General features: G+C 46.1%; 1 protein-coding gene across 5 annotated transcripts in view; it reads right to left on the bottom strand.

The window, feature by feature from the left end:
- The window catches only part of ZMYND8 (zinc finger MYND-type containing 8), a 1,749,249-nt gene that overhangs the window by 870,532 nt on the left and 864,811 nt on the right, over positions 1–13,906 (bottom strand). For all 5 annotated transcript variants that reach the window (XM_069651296.1, XM_069651297.1, XM_069651293.1 and 2 more), the window contains exon 11: positions 6,207–6,691. In XM_069651296.1, the coding sequence (XP_069507397.1) occupies positions 6,207–6,691 (485 nt within the window). The remainder of the gene's footprint in view (positions 1–6,206; positions 6,692–13,906) is intronic.

Genomic DNA, 13,906 nt, shown 5'->3' with positions numbered 1-13,906 from the left:
CATAGAGTTTCTTACTTTCCTTGTCGGGGGGAGCCTCCGAGGAAGATAATGGGGTTCCAGCTCTCTTGCGGGTGTTAGTTACGACTAGAGAGTCTGGCTTAAGTTGGCCTCTAATATATAGAGGGTCCGACTGGGCTGCTTTAAACAGCTTCTCTACTCTCGGGTTTACAGGTCTTGTCAGGTTTGGGTTGACAAGGGATGGTGCTATTCTGCGTTGAATAGATTTCAGGATGGGAATGGTCTGGGCTACTGTCTTCCTTTCCCCTATTAGTTCCTCCGCGAAGTCCCTCTCTTCTTGGACACCTTGTGTGTCTATGTGGAAGTGGTTAGCTGCCCGAGAGAGCAGTTCATTCAGGAGGGGCTGATTATCTATTGGGGAATCAGACACTGGGGCTTCCCTTTCGACTGGTGAGTCCATTCTGAAAATATCTGGGCTATTTTCTGGCTCATCCTCGTCTTCGTCCTCCCCGTAATAATCTGACACTGCGAGATCTTCTGGTGTCTCAAAATCCTGGCCCTCTATAAGGGAAGAGTCTCCTTGGCCTGTAGGGAAAAGGCAAGAATAGGGTTGGACCTCGAAGGGGTCTGAAGCCCTTAATGGCGTCTCGACCCGGGGCCTCTTATTTGAAGGGATAGGGTCCCTTGAACCTGAGGGAGAAGATTCCTGAGGGTTTAAAGCTAGTAGTTGGTCAGGGTGTCTTTCGAAGAAATTTGCTAAGGAGGACATCCTTGACATTACTCTGTCAATGTCCTCGCATGACCAGAGTTTTGAGCTTGGGGTGACCTTGCTGGAACTCTCTATGGACTGTCCCTGAGAAGACTTGGACGGGGAAGTCAGTTCTATTGTTGTGGGGGATTGCAAGGGTTGTCTCCTTTGTTGCTTACCCCCTTCCCCGTGGGTGGAAGTGTGTTTACCCTTTCCCTTATCTTTCGACGCCTGGCGTCGAGGATCGGAGGTGGAATCCCTGTGTTTCGAACTAGGCTTCGAAACTGGGCCCTCCTTACTCCCAAGTGATGTACCCTTTCCCTGGGGTGCAGGCTGGGGATGGAAGCCGTGTTCGTCTCCGGACGAGTGATCTTCCGTGATGTTAATGGGCGAGGCACTATGTGCAAGTGTGGAGGCTTGCCTGACGTCGTGCGGCGACCTCGACCGGGACCGCCCAGAGGACGTCCTTTCGGACCGCTCCTTCTGTGCCTCTTTCCGAGGTTTCGACGACGTCGAATCTCGGGTGGGTTTTTTGTGTTTAGCGTGTGTATGTGTAACGCTCTTGTCGCCGGGGGACTTCCCCATAGTCGCCGGGACGGACGACCTTCCGAGGCCGGGGACGTGCGTTAGGCTGTCTTTCGACGCCTTGGTGCCCTCGCCGTCCGAAAGTTCCGCGTCGCTGCCGTTGCTGAAGGTACCCTCCGCCTCCATAGCTGCTAGCTTGGCGTGGTGGGCCCAACGCTTGGTGGAGCGGTCCTTAAGAGTTTTGGTCTTAAACCTGCTACAGGCCCTGCAACCCGCCTCGGGGTGGTCTCTGGGCAGGCAAAGGTTGCACGTAGCGTGCTTATCTACCCAAGGGTATTTCTTATTACACTTGGGGCAAAACTGAAAGGGCGTACCCTCCATACGCGCCTGTGGGCAGCGGGCAAGTGTGTGTAGGTAAGAAGGTGTCTATAACCGAGTGTGGAAGTGTACCACCCCAAGACACCCAGATACTTATACCTCTCTCTGGTAACTATGGCACTAACCTTGCCCTAGTCAACAAAATGAATCTAATCATTCAGGCTTGGGTGGCAACCCAAAGCCTCTGCCTGAATGAGAAGACAGATTCTGATCTTAGGAGCCCCGACTAACCTCAATAAACTTGACACCCAATACTCATCATTCATTATCGATGGTAATGTCATCAAAGTTGCAAAGGAGACCAAAACGCTAGTATTCTACTTGGACTCCACCCTGAACATGAGCTAACAAGTCAACTCAACAGCCTCTGCAACAGCGTACACTTGCAAGTTGATTCATGCGTGTAAACCGTACTTATCTACAAAAAGTTGCATCACATTTTCGAGAGCCTTAATCCTCTCTAAAATCGATTATTGCAATGCCCTCTATGCAGGAGCAAGCAGGCATATCACAAACAAACTCCAAATTTTACAAGACAATGCTCTTAGTAACCCGAGGAGAGAACATATCTCAGAGGCCAGAAGAAAGCAAAAATGGCTTTCTATTAAGGACGGGATCCAATTTAAAATAATCTCCATTACTCACAAATGTCTCAACAACGCTGCTCCTCAATACCTAAAAGAGAAAATTGTTAGAAAAAACGTCATCACGACCCACAAGGACTGCCAACTCATTTTGCATCACAGCTCCTAGATTTAACCTGAAAAGGGCTGGTGGCAATAACTTCCCAGCGCAGGCCGCCCACTTTTGGAATGCTCTCCCCCTTCACCTGAGAAATGACCAAACCTACCAAAGCTTCAGAAAAGAGACTAAAAGCTGGCTAGCCAGCAATGACATTTAACACCTATTTATCTCATTCCAATTATATCATACCTGCCATACCTGACGTGACCACGTTAAGCACTTGTCCTCGATCCTGTAGAATACGTTACCGTGCCTCGACCATATAATGTAACTGTCCCTACGTTGTATAAAATGTCATTTTATTGCTCTGTACTTGAAACCATTTGCCATGTATCCTTGCATGTAACTGCTACCATCTAATGTATTTGCAATGCGCCCAGATACCCTAAGTAAATAAATAAACAAACCTGTCAAATTGAGCATGGTGCTGCCACCAGCCCATACTCTGCTGTGTGGGCCACACACAGGTGCCCAAAAACATACACTAGGGGTACAGGGTTGTACCCCCACCTCTGGGTGCCATAAAGGTATCCCAAGGGTCTGTTCACCACAGCCAAAAAGAGGAAGAGCTGCACTGCCAGGAGTCCCACATGGACTCCTGTGCAGAAAATAACACAGAACACATATGTTAAAAGGAGTACAGGACAAGGACATGGAGGCCCTGTCCCTCCACTGCATTTCCAGCATCACACTTGCCAAAAGAGTGGTGTTAGCAGTGCATGTTCAGTACGCGACAGAAGTAGTCATTCAGAGTGTAAAGCTTTGTGCATTCCATCTCCGGATTGGATAAGCAGCCCCAGGACGCTTTCTAGTAGTTTTAACTACTAAAGAGTTGGGTTTAACATGGCCCAAACGTAAAGCGGGTCGGAAGATGCAGGTTTAAACATCGTCTCTATTCAAGGGTTTACCACCCTTGTAAGGGATGGTGTAAGTAGGGAAGGTGCAATTCTCTTCTTAACAGAATTTAACAAGCGAAAAGATTGGCTAACAGCTTTCTTTTCCTTTAAGTTATCTTCCACAAAATCAGTTTCTGGAACAGACTCCCGAGTCTGAACCTGGAAGTGTTCAGCTGCTTTTTAAAAAAGAAGCTTGTCATCTATAGGAGACGAGTCAACCAGGCTGCTCTATGGGATCAGGGTCCGCCAAGATTATGTTGGACTCATCAGCATCATCACGAGTGGGAGTAGCTGGCAATGTACCATGATCGGTATCTTCCTGTCATGTACCCTGATCTTCACCCCCCTGGTATTGGTAATAATAAAGAGAATGCTGGTCATCCCGAAATATATTGTATGTCTGGTCTGTAACATCAATCAATGAGTGTGTAGGGGAGAAGTGACGTGTAGGGGATTTTTGAAGTGGTTCACCTTCTTCTAAAAGAAGTGCCTTTTGTTTAATAGGAGATCTTTCCATGAATGTGACAAACTCTGATACTTTGTCCATGGTTAGTTCAAACTTTTCTTTGGTCCATGTACCTGTCCTAGGTTTATCTGGGATGGTAAACCACAATTACCCCTGGGTTTATAGAGTTCTTCTTACTCTGCAGGGACTGGGACAATTTATCTGTTGCTTTAGAGTAACTTGAGGTAGTTACTGGTGTTTTTGTGTGTTTTCCCCATGTTTGGACTGGGAATCTTGTTTCGACAGCCGTTTCGATGGTACGGAAACTGCATCTGTCGAGAGTTTACGTGCAGCAACATGCGTTTCCTTTATCTTGGAGCCCTGTGCTGGACGCGAGTGCAGTATTGAAGTAGGCTTCGAACGCAATGGTTCGCCAGATTTTGATGAATGTTCCAACAAAACTGTAGTTGACGTATGAGCCTTCTTCGATGATTCCATCGAAGTTTGGCTTGGGGTTGTGTGCTTCTGTGCATGCACTCGTCTGTCCCTGTCGGCAGAAGACCTCCCCGTAGCAGAGCTTTCGGCATGCCTGTTGGGGCTGGGGACAGACACGTGGGAATCTACCAACGCCCCTGGATGTCTTTGCCATCCGAAATGGAGCTGCAGCTGCCAAGGTCTTCCTAGTCTGAGGTAGCAGCGCCAGTGAGTGAAGGGGATTCGGCCTGCTTGGCGTAGGCCGCCCACTGCTTGGTGCACCTCTCCTTCAGCGTGTTAGGCCAAAAAAGTTTGCAGGACATGCAACTCTGTTCCAAGTGTTCTTGGAGAATACAATTATTACAGACTTGATGAGTGTCTTTCCAGGGGAATTAATTATTACAGGAAGGACAGAAATTAACTGGCGTCCTTACCATTTTTTAAAGAAAATGTAACGGCAGACAGACAAACATAAGTAGAAAGGAAAGTGAGAAGAGGCATTCTCTAAAAAATTATCAGAATGTCAAAAACCACCACTCTCCCTACTGTAAAGTCCAGTGAAGGGCTGCAGGCAACCGTTGAGAAGTGAAAAATGTGCTGAACTCTTCAGATGGTAGTTGATAACACGCTCATCGAAAAGAGCATCCTCCGAAAGACGAGGGAAGATTATTTTTCAAATAGCAAATATTAATGTAGCAAAGCTACGAACTCCGCATGAAGCGACCGCCCACTATGGCGGAAAAAAATATCTGAAGGAATTCGACACATGAAGCATCATGGTTACAGTACACATCGCAATAGGGATAGTGTTACAAGTAATACAAGCAGGCCCAGTTGATTGAACTTTTTCGAACATTGAAAACAAGATGCAATACACTGCACCCACCACTAGATGTCGGCCTATGCACAGCATACGATTCTAAGCAGAGCCACAAGCTGCAGAAACGTTGTTACAGATGGTACCTCCCTCCCTCTAGGATCCATAAGATATTGCCATCATATCCACCAACATGTTGGATGGTGTGATGAGATTATGGGGCCCTGTGGTAGACTAGCCCCAAAGCGCATATGTTTTGGATAGAGGTGATCTATTGGACTAAAACAATTAGCAGTAAACCGATTTCAATGGATCTACAGATGGTGCTCCTTGGGGACACAGGAAAAGGGGCATATCCAATGAGGGGCCACTTAGCAATGCTCATCACACACCTGCTGGTAACAGCTAAAAGCAGCACAGCGAAAAACAGCAAAAAAACTGGAAAAACCCAGGAAGCCCAATACTACTGATGTGGTGGGGGAAAATCTGGGACATCGTAGCCCCCGAAACGATTACTGCTATAGCAACAGGGCAATATGCTAAATACATTAATACATGGCTCCCCTTCATTGAATACGCTACCAACCATCTAACCACAGTATATAGACGAAATCTATTTAGTCATTTTCCACTTATTTAAAACTGTGCAAATTACTTCAATAACCTGGAGCCAGGGGAGAGGGAACTGTGTATGAAATGCGAAAGGGATAGTCCAGATCTGGTCTTACTGGAGTGTCTTGATAATTGCGATATCCGAAATACAATATAGGATCAATAGTTGGCACGTTTCGTTCATATGGCAAGAACTGTAGATCAAGAACTGACAGTATCGGTTCCGATGTATCTTGGTTTATATGCATTGCACCAATCATTAAAACTAACGTTTGAAGAAAAAAAAAAGAAATACTACAGACTGGTTTAGCTGAGTAATGGCTGAAGCCTAATTGAAAATAACCAAGTTTTGACTTACTCCTGATATGCGATTCATAGTCTTCTTGTGAGACTCATTAGGGAAGTCTGCACAGCTTTCAGGAACATTTGTAAAGAACAAAAGTTGTCAGTAAACAATGGGAACAGCTTTGCTTTGGGAGTTTGTCAACTACACTATCAATGCTTGGAATAAGGTGTCAAAATTACTGCTTCAATAACAGACACCGTCATAACATTTGTACACCATTACAGGACCAAATAGGCGATCTTTATTCAGTTTAAAAAAGTTACCTGTGCCCTTGTCGATAAAGTCCATGGATTCTTCACTCGCACTAAAGTGACTGGAAGGTGGTTTTTTATCTGTGTCGGGTTCTGCATCAGAGCCAGTATGAACTGATGAATTTGTACTCATCGGCGACCGCGGCATTTCGGATAAAGATATCCTTCGACCAGAACCTCCACTGCTTAATGCATGTTTGCTCAGTAAAATCTTCGGTGATGCAGTCATATCAAAATTCAGTTTGATTTTATCCTGCTTATCGGTCTTCACAGTTCCTGCACTAGGGTTTCCAGCATCTACTAACATTTGGAATTGGTTGTTAGGAGTATATGGCGTCCGGAATGGGGCATAATTAAATACTCCCAACTTTCGCCTGATGTTTTCTACATAAATCTCCATCTCCTGCATTGCACTATTGAAGATACTCTTAGTCTTTTTCACAGAAAAAGGAATTTCTTTTGACATGAGGTAGCAATTGTTCATGGGTACCCAGGCCCTGCAACATTAAAAGCACATCAATTATACTTTGCATATCTCTTGAAGAATAACCAAAGTAAGCATCACGTCATTTTGTATGGCTCAACAAACAAAACAAAGAATGATACCAGCAAGCAGTTATTTAAACAAAGAATTGTGTCAAATAAAACAATCGTTGAAATGTCAAACCATGACATAAAAATGATCTGCTTACCGTTTAAGTCACTTGAGAGGTACATTTTGATGTCATGCCCAATAACGTGTTCTAGGCCAAGGTACACACTCATTTTGGTCTACGATCACCTTTCTGTTCTGTTTTCCACCAGCAGCGAAATACCCATTTACATATCAGTCTATTAAGTCTTGTCCACAAGGACAGTCCAGCACTGAAATGGCATGCATATCTCCTCTGAAAAGGAGCATTAAACAGGTTATTGGGCTTCGCTCATTCTTGGGTGAAAGGCCTTCAACATTCTCTATCAAGGACTGAAATGTGGGGTGTTAGGCAAGATTGTACGCAGTACCCTGCAGGAGACTGCACCAGCCTTGACCTCTTGGCAATAGTTAACCCAACCTTTGGTATAAGCATGTACTACACAGGTTTGTAGAGTGACTGAGCAGCCCGGCTTATCTCAAGAGGGTCAATGTGAGCTTTAGGGTTATTACACAGAGATTCACAATGACATGTATCCAAATAAACACTTACACTCAAGGTTTCTTGATTAAACAATTGTTTATTAATTTAACAGTCAGTAGAATAAGCCTTCTTCAGAAGGGAGCAAAATACATGTAACACAAGAGTATACTTCAAAATACACACTCTGTTTCTTTAAATCAGTAAATACCCATTTGGGATGGCACACAGATTCGTCCTACGCCCTGAGGTGACTTAAATAACTAGGACACTGTTGACATGAATACATCACAGAGAGATTTAGAGCAATACTGAGATTGGTGTCAAAAGGAGAAGATGAGGGAATAAAACAATGGTTAACAAATATTCTTAAGCAGGTTAAGTACTTTCTGAACCCTCCAATGCAAAGAAAATGAACCCTTTCCTGGGGGAAAGGCAAAGCACAAAGTCAGAGGTAGGGAGAGTCTTTCAGGGAGCCAGGACAGCAAATGTTAGTTCAGCAAAAGAGTAGGTGAGCTGAAGCACTTCTTGCAGGTAGGTAGAAAGTCTTGCACAATGTTTTAGAAGTTTTTGTATAAAAATAAAATCAGTGTAGGGTCACAAGCTGGGAGGCTTGTGAGGGGCAAAGCTGCAAGCAACTCTGCAAAAGAAACCAAGACAAGTCTCAACTGAGAACTAGCAAGGCTACACAACAAGAGGCAAGGCCCCTTAGTTTTACAGTACCTTTGGTTAGAAGAAATAGTTTCCAGCTGGCTTCTGTTCCTGTGTAGGTCTGCCGATCCTGTTATTCCTGGGCCTCAGTCATGGGGACAAGAGGGAGGACGTCTAGGTACTCCTGCACTACGAATTGAAGGTCGGTGGCAGCAATGGGCAAACTTCAGATCAGCAGCACTTTGCAGTTTCAGCTTCTTGCGACTCTCGCAAATAACACCAGCGTGGTTCTTGGATACCTTAGAGGACTTTCCTCTCACCTGTTGTCCAGCCCTCTGTTGATGTGGCTCTGACTTGGGACAGTCCTGCTTCATGGGAGTCAGCAGGATCTTCCTGGAGCTCGGGTCCGACTTAAAGACACTCACTCAATTCTGGTATTGGTTCCTGCAGCAGCAATGGAAGTACAGCCAGCTCCGAGAGGATTTCCAGATGAGCTCATCTTGGGGTCGATTGGTCCCGCCAACCCAAGGGGAGAAGTCATCCTTTGCAGATCTTCTCTAGTCGAGGCAAATTCAGAGCATCAACACTGCAGCAGGGCTTCACCGGGCAAACCAACGGTCCAAGAGTTGCAGCAGGTGTCTCTTCCAAGTTCATCTTCGGATTCCTTCGTCCAGTGGTCAACTCTGCCTTCCAAGCAAAAAGCCTCTCCTTTTATGCAGGTTTCTCCCATTCATTCGCAGCCTAGCTGTCACTCACACAACAGGGTGGCTGTCCTCCAAGGACAGCCCTCCAGCCAATCAACTGTGGGTGCATTCCTGTAACCAAGGAGACTAAGCACAGGGAGTTTCGGGCACCTCCCTCGCTTTGTGCCCTGCCAGACACTCTGGAGCCAGAGGCGGGCTGCACTCGTGAATCCCGCCAAAGACAAAACGAGCAAAGGGACCAAACCAAGTTTGGCGCGCAAAGTAAATCTCAAGAAGGACCTTTCCAACAAGAAATGGCGAAAAAAGAAGACTGGGGCCATTTTGGCAAAATGGGCACGCATGGGTGCTTTATTGCAGCCCGCGGAAGAAACACACAATGGTAGGAAAAAGTAAACCACTGCCACCAGCCATTAATTGTATAAATGGTAACATAAAAATGTTACATGACAAACTAGTCAAAGGGGATACGAAGTAACCCCTCCAGCACCCTATTGTAAGATAGTATGTGCTGGGTCTAGAAAACTACAAAATGTAAGTAAAGTCAATTTCACTTCAGTGCTCTTGGAAACAGTAGTTTCACCAAGAGAAGGTATTTAAACATAAGAGACTTCCCTTTGCCACTGCACTGAAGGTGATGTGTGTCACAATGCCTGTGGAGTTTGTCAGACTTCAAAGTCAAAAAGAAACAGAGTCCATATCACAGAATAATACACGAGAGAGTGGGAAAAAGGTCTCACTCTCTCCAGGTTAGAAATACATTGAAAATCCTAAAGTCCAGCAAATAGAGCTGGGGGTGTTATGCTCACCTGGCTCCCACAGGGGCGTCGATCTGAACTGGACAGCTTCGGCCTCCACCAATGTGACGCGTAGTGCCGAGATGATGGACTGGACTGGCCCACCTAGCTTCGTTTGCTTGGCCCGTAGGAATATTCTTTCTTCCAGCTCTAAGGCGCAATGGATCGGGAATTCAGGTAAGGATCAAAGGGATTACTCTTGTTCTAACCTTTTCTCTTTCTCTCTCCTTTTTCTAGGAGCTCCAGACTCGAGGCGGGCGTGGCAGAAGACTGGATGCAGACTTGCAGGCACGGTGAGCGTTGCGCTGCTGGATGCAGAATAACGCGAAGCGTGTGCTGCTCTTCGGGCGTGGTTTAAATAGCCTCCAAAGTAGTCCCAGATAAGTATTCCTCCCCAGCCCCACCCGAGTAAAAAAATAGTCCCTTAGGTAAAGTAGTCCCTTCCAAGCCTCCTTTGGCTTGGAGCTCTTGCAGCATGGTCTGCATCAGGTAGGTTTTAATCTATGAGCCTGGCGCCTATGGCGCCAGGACTGACTCTCCATATGAGCGTGGCGCCATAGGCGCCAGGACTGCATCCAAATAGCCCCTAGCAGGGGTTGTAGGGTTTGCTTAGTATAACTTGATGCCTGCTTCTGGGGTTGCTGGACTTGGTCTGGGCCCCCAGGGGTAGGCATCATGAGAGGGGGTCTCTAAGGTAGAAGGGAAATAGCACATTTCTGAGAATTCTCCTTAACATGGGGTGTTGAGATGGATTTCCAAAGTCAACCCTGAAGGGAGGTGTTAGGCAAGATTTGGCGCAGTAGCCTTGGGTGCACCATAACAACCTTGACCTTTTGGCAATAGGAGCCCACCTTTGGTATAAGTCTGTAATACACAGGTTGGTAGTGTGGGTGAGCAGCCAGGCTTATCTCAAGAGGGGTCAATGTGAGCAGTAGGGTGGTTACACAGAGATGCACAGTGGCAAGTATCCAAATAAACCCTTACACACAAGGTTTCTTGATTAAACAATTATTAAATTATTTAACATTCAGCTTGGATAAGCCTTCTTCAGAAGGGGCAATATAGGAGTAACACACAAATACACTCCAAAATACAAACTCTTAGTTTCTCTAAATCAGCAAATACCCATTTGGGATGGCATACATCCACTTCCTACACCCTAAAATGACAAATAGCTAGGACACCGTGGACATTAATATATCACTGGTACATTCAGAGCAATATTGAGATGAGTGTTAAAGTAAAGAGATTTCAGAATAATACAAGAGATCACACAGATATTCTGAAGCATTTGAACCCCCCAATGCAAGGTAAGTTAACCCTTCCCTGGAAGGAAGGTACCAACACATAATCAGAGGAGAGGAGTCATTCAGGGAGCCAGGCCAGCCAATGTCAATTGGGGAAAAATCTAGGTGAGCTAAAGCACTTCTTGTAGGTAAGTGTAAGTCTTGCACAATGTTTTAGAATTGTCTGTAGAAAAAGTAGAATCAAAGTAGGGTCACAGGCTGGGAGGCTTGCGAGAGGTTGAAGATGCAAGCAACTCTACAGAAGTAACCAAGACAAGTCTAAACTGAGATCAAGTAAGGCTACAAGAGAAGAGGTATGTTCTCTTATACTGTACACTACCTTTGGTTAGAAGAAATGGTTCCAGCTTGCTTCTGTTCCTGTGTGGCTCTGTAGATCCTGTTTCTGGGCCTCAGTCGTGGGGACACGAGGGAGGACTTCTGGGGACTCCTGCAACAAGACAGGACGGTCAGCGGCAGAAAAGGACCAACTTCTATTCAGCTGCACTTTGCGGTTTTAGCTCCTCGCATCTCAGCAAATAGCAGCACTGCGAACTCTCGGATACCACTATGAACTTACCTCGCATCTGGGATCCAGCACTCTGTTGAGGTGGCTCAGGCAAGTCCTGCTTACTGGGAGTCCGGAGGATCTTCCACAAGCTTGGGTCCGACATAAAAGTGATGCACTCCATTTGGTGTTCCTGTCCCTGGCACTTCGGTTCCAACTGCAGCAGCAGTGGAAGTAGAGCCAGCTCCGAGAGGATGTCCAAACAAGTTCACTTTGGAGTTAATTGGTTCCACCAACTCAAGCGGAGAAAGCATCCTTGCAGAGCTTCTCTAGAAGGCGAATTCGCAGATTCAGCACGGCACAGCAGCAGGGCTTCACCGGGCAAACCAATGGTCCAGGAGTTGCAGCAGGCGTGTCTTCCAAGTTGTGCTTCAGTAGAAGTCGGGAAAGGGGCTGAGGGGAGCAGCTCCTTCCTTGCTGCAATCTGGAAGAGATTCTGTTAAGGTCTTTCTGGCAAGGCAGGAGGAGAAGCCCTCTCCATGCAGGTGCAACCTCCTGCACCCTTCCCCCAATGGGCTTTGCCTTTGCAGGGGTTAGCAGAACCTAAGCTGTTTCAAGAAGGGGGCAGAGCTCCAGAAACAGCAGCAGCAACAGTGAAGAAAAAAAAGAAGTAGGAACTCCGTGCAAACTACTACGCCCTTTCTTCCCACGAGCTTCCTGCCTAAAAGTCAACAGTTACAAAGTAGATCCTTTTCCGGTACATACCAGAGGTTATGATTAATGAGAGTCAAAAAGTTAGATAAAGTTCAGGTAAGTACTCAACTTTATCCAAACACACTAGGTAAGGCCTTTGGATGGATCCTTAATCTAGGTACAACCACCAAATTTCAGGCAGGTAACAATGAGTTAGGGCCAGGACTTTACATCCTTGTTGCCATATGGGAGACAGGGGGCAACAACAACAGGTATGCAGTCTTATGCCCCTGTCTCAGAGTTCACCTTGGCCACTTGTGGAGATTCCAGAATACGTTGCAGGCTTCTTCTGACTAGTTTCCTTTTGGAGGGGTCGTTTAGACAGCAGAGGTTACATCTGATCACGCAAAATAATTTCAATCGATCGCAGTACTTGCGAACAAGGAAAGGTGAAGACTTCTGCGGGTTAGAATGTTAAAATGGATTTCTAGAATCTGGCAGGTGGGCCAAGTTATAGTGAACAGGACGCTCCGAGAGCGTAGCCAAAACCCAATCAAAGTAGCAATGGAGGGCAGTCAAGGCTTAATATGACCAGACTAAGTTATGCCAGTGGCCCTGAATCACTCCATACAGTATGGCACACAATAATTCAATTCAGGCAGTCAGTTATAAAAATACAGTTATTTATTTTAGGCCATTGCAACACATTGAAAAATGACACCAGCAGGTAGTACTATCACACAGTAGTACTCTATAATACAAATATATACAAACGCCCATTCGGTTCATTTAAACATCAGATAACTTAATCAAGCAAAGCAAGCAAGTACGTTAGATGCAGTAAATGGTGGGAATCAGTCACAAGAACACTATCCTAACTTAAGAAGTCCACCCCTAAGATGAATAGTCACAGGGGCCAATATGTTTCTTACCAGTAAGGGTTCTCTGTAGCAAGGATGCAATGGGTGATAAGTTTCAAACAATGCAAAGGTTCTACAACAATCTACCCAAGGAAAGGTAAGTATTCGCTTTTTTCCCCGAACCAAGGCTAACTCAGCAGTGGGACACCTTATACAGGGTCGACGTCCAAAGGTGAGTGGAATGGAGATAGGGACAAAGGGACATGATCCCAATGTTATCCTATGGAGGACAGGGAGGGATGTGGGAGGAGGGGGGCAGGCGTACTGATGCTTACTTATCCCTTCTTACACCAATTTTCCCAGATGTCTTTGTGGATCATCTGAGGGCCACTGGGGACTCGATCTTCCGCCCCTTTGTTCCGGTAAGAGGTGCCCAGGAGTTGAGGGTCCGAGGATATTTCCAGTCAGGAGTGAAATGCAAGATGCAACTCTTTTAATGTAGAAATGCAGAATCCAACGATGCAGGCCGCCTCAAGACAGTTTACGGGATGGAGAAAGGAGAGTTACAGTGACAATCACCATTTGCAGGTGACAGGGGTCCTTCCAGTTGCGGTCACAAGAGTTGCATCAGGACAGGTTCCCTTGAAGTTAGGAAGCTGGAATCTGCCAAGAAGGTGAATTGTAGCACATGCTGGCAACCAACAAAAGATCCAACCTTAAAGTAGATCCTCAAGGAAGCATCGAGACTAGTTGGTTCCACTAGTCCAAGGGTTGAAGCACTGCTCAGGGTTTTTGGATATCAGGCAGAGGAGCAGGGATGCAACGGGCCAGCCAATGTAAGGGATGCTAGGCCAATACAGTAGTAATTTTCTGATCTTCAGCAGGCTGCTCTTCTCGGAGGGATTCTTTGCTCCAGCAAAGATCTGAAGAGTAGCTGCTGAGCTCATCCTCTTAGCCAACATACCAGCTAGAGGCAAGTCTATGCCCACCAATAGTAAGGATCGGCACCAGCCAGTAGTTGTCCAGTCAAGGACAACTACTGGTTTCACATTCACCCCAGTAGCACACCTGCTGGCACCAGTGATGTGGGCTGGGCCTAGACAGTCC

This window comes from Ambystoma mexicanum, chromosome 3p (genome assembly GCF_040938575.1).
Source record: "Ambystoma mexicanum isolate Mex_15411 chromosome 3p, UKY_AmexF1_1, whole genome shotgun sequence".
Taxonomy (NCBI): domain Eukaryota; kingdom Metazoa; phylum Chordata; class Amphibia; order Caudata; family Ambystomatidae; genus Ambystoma; species Ambystoma mexicanum.
Note: the sequence above shows the minus strand (reverse complement) of the source record. Positions and strands in the feature narration are given on the sequence as shown.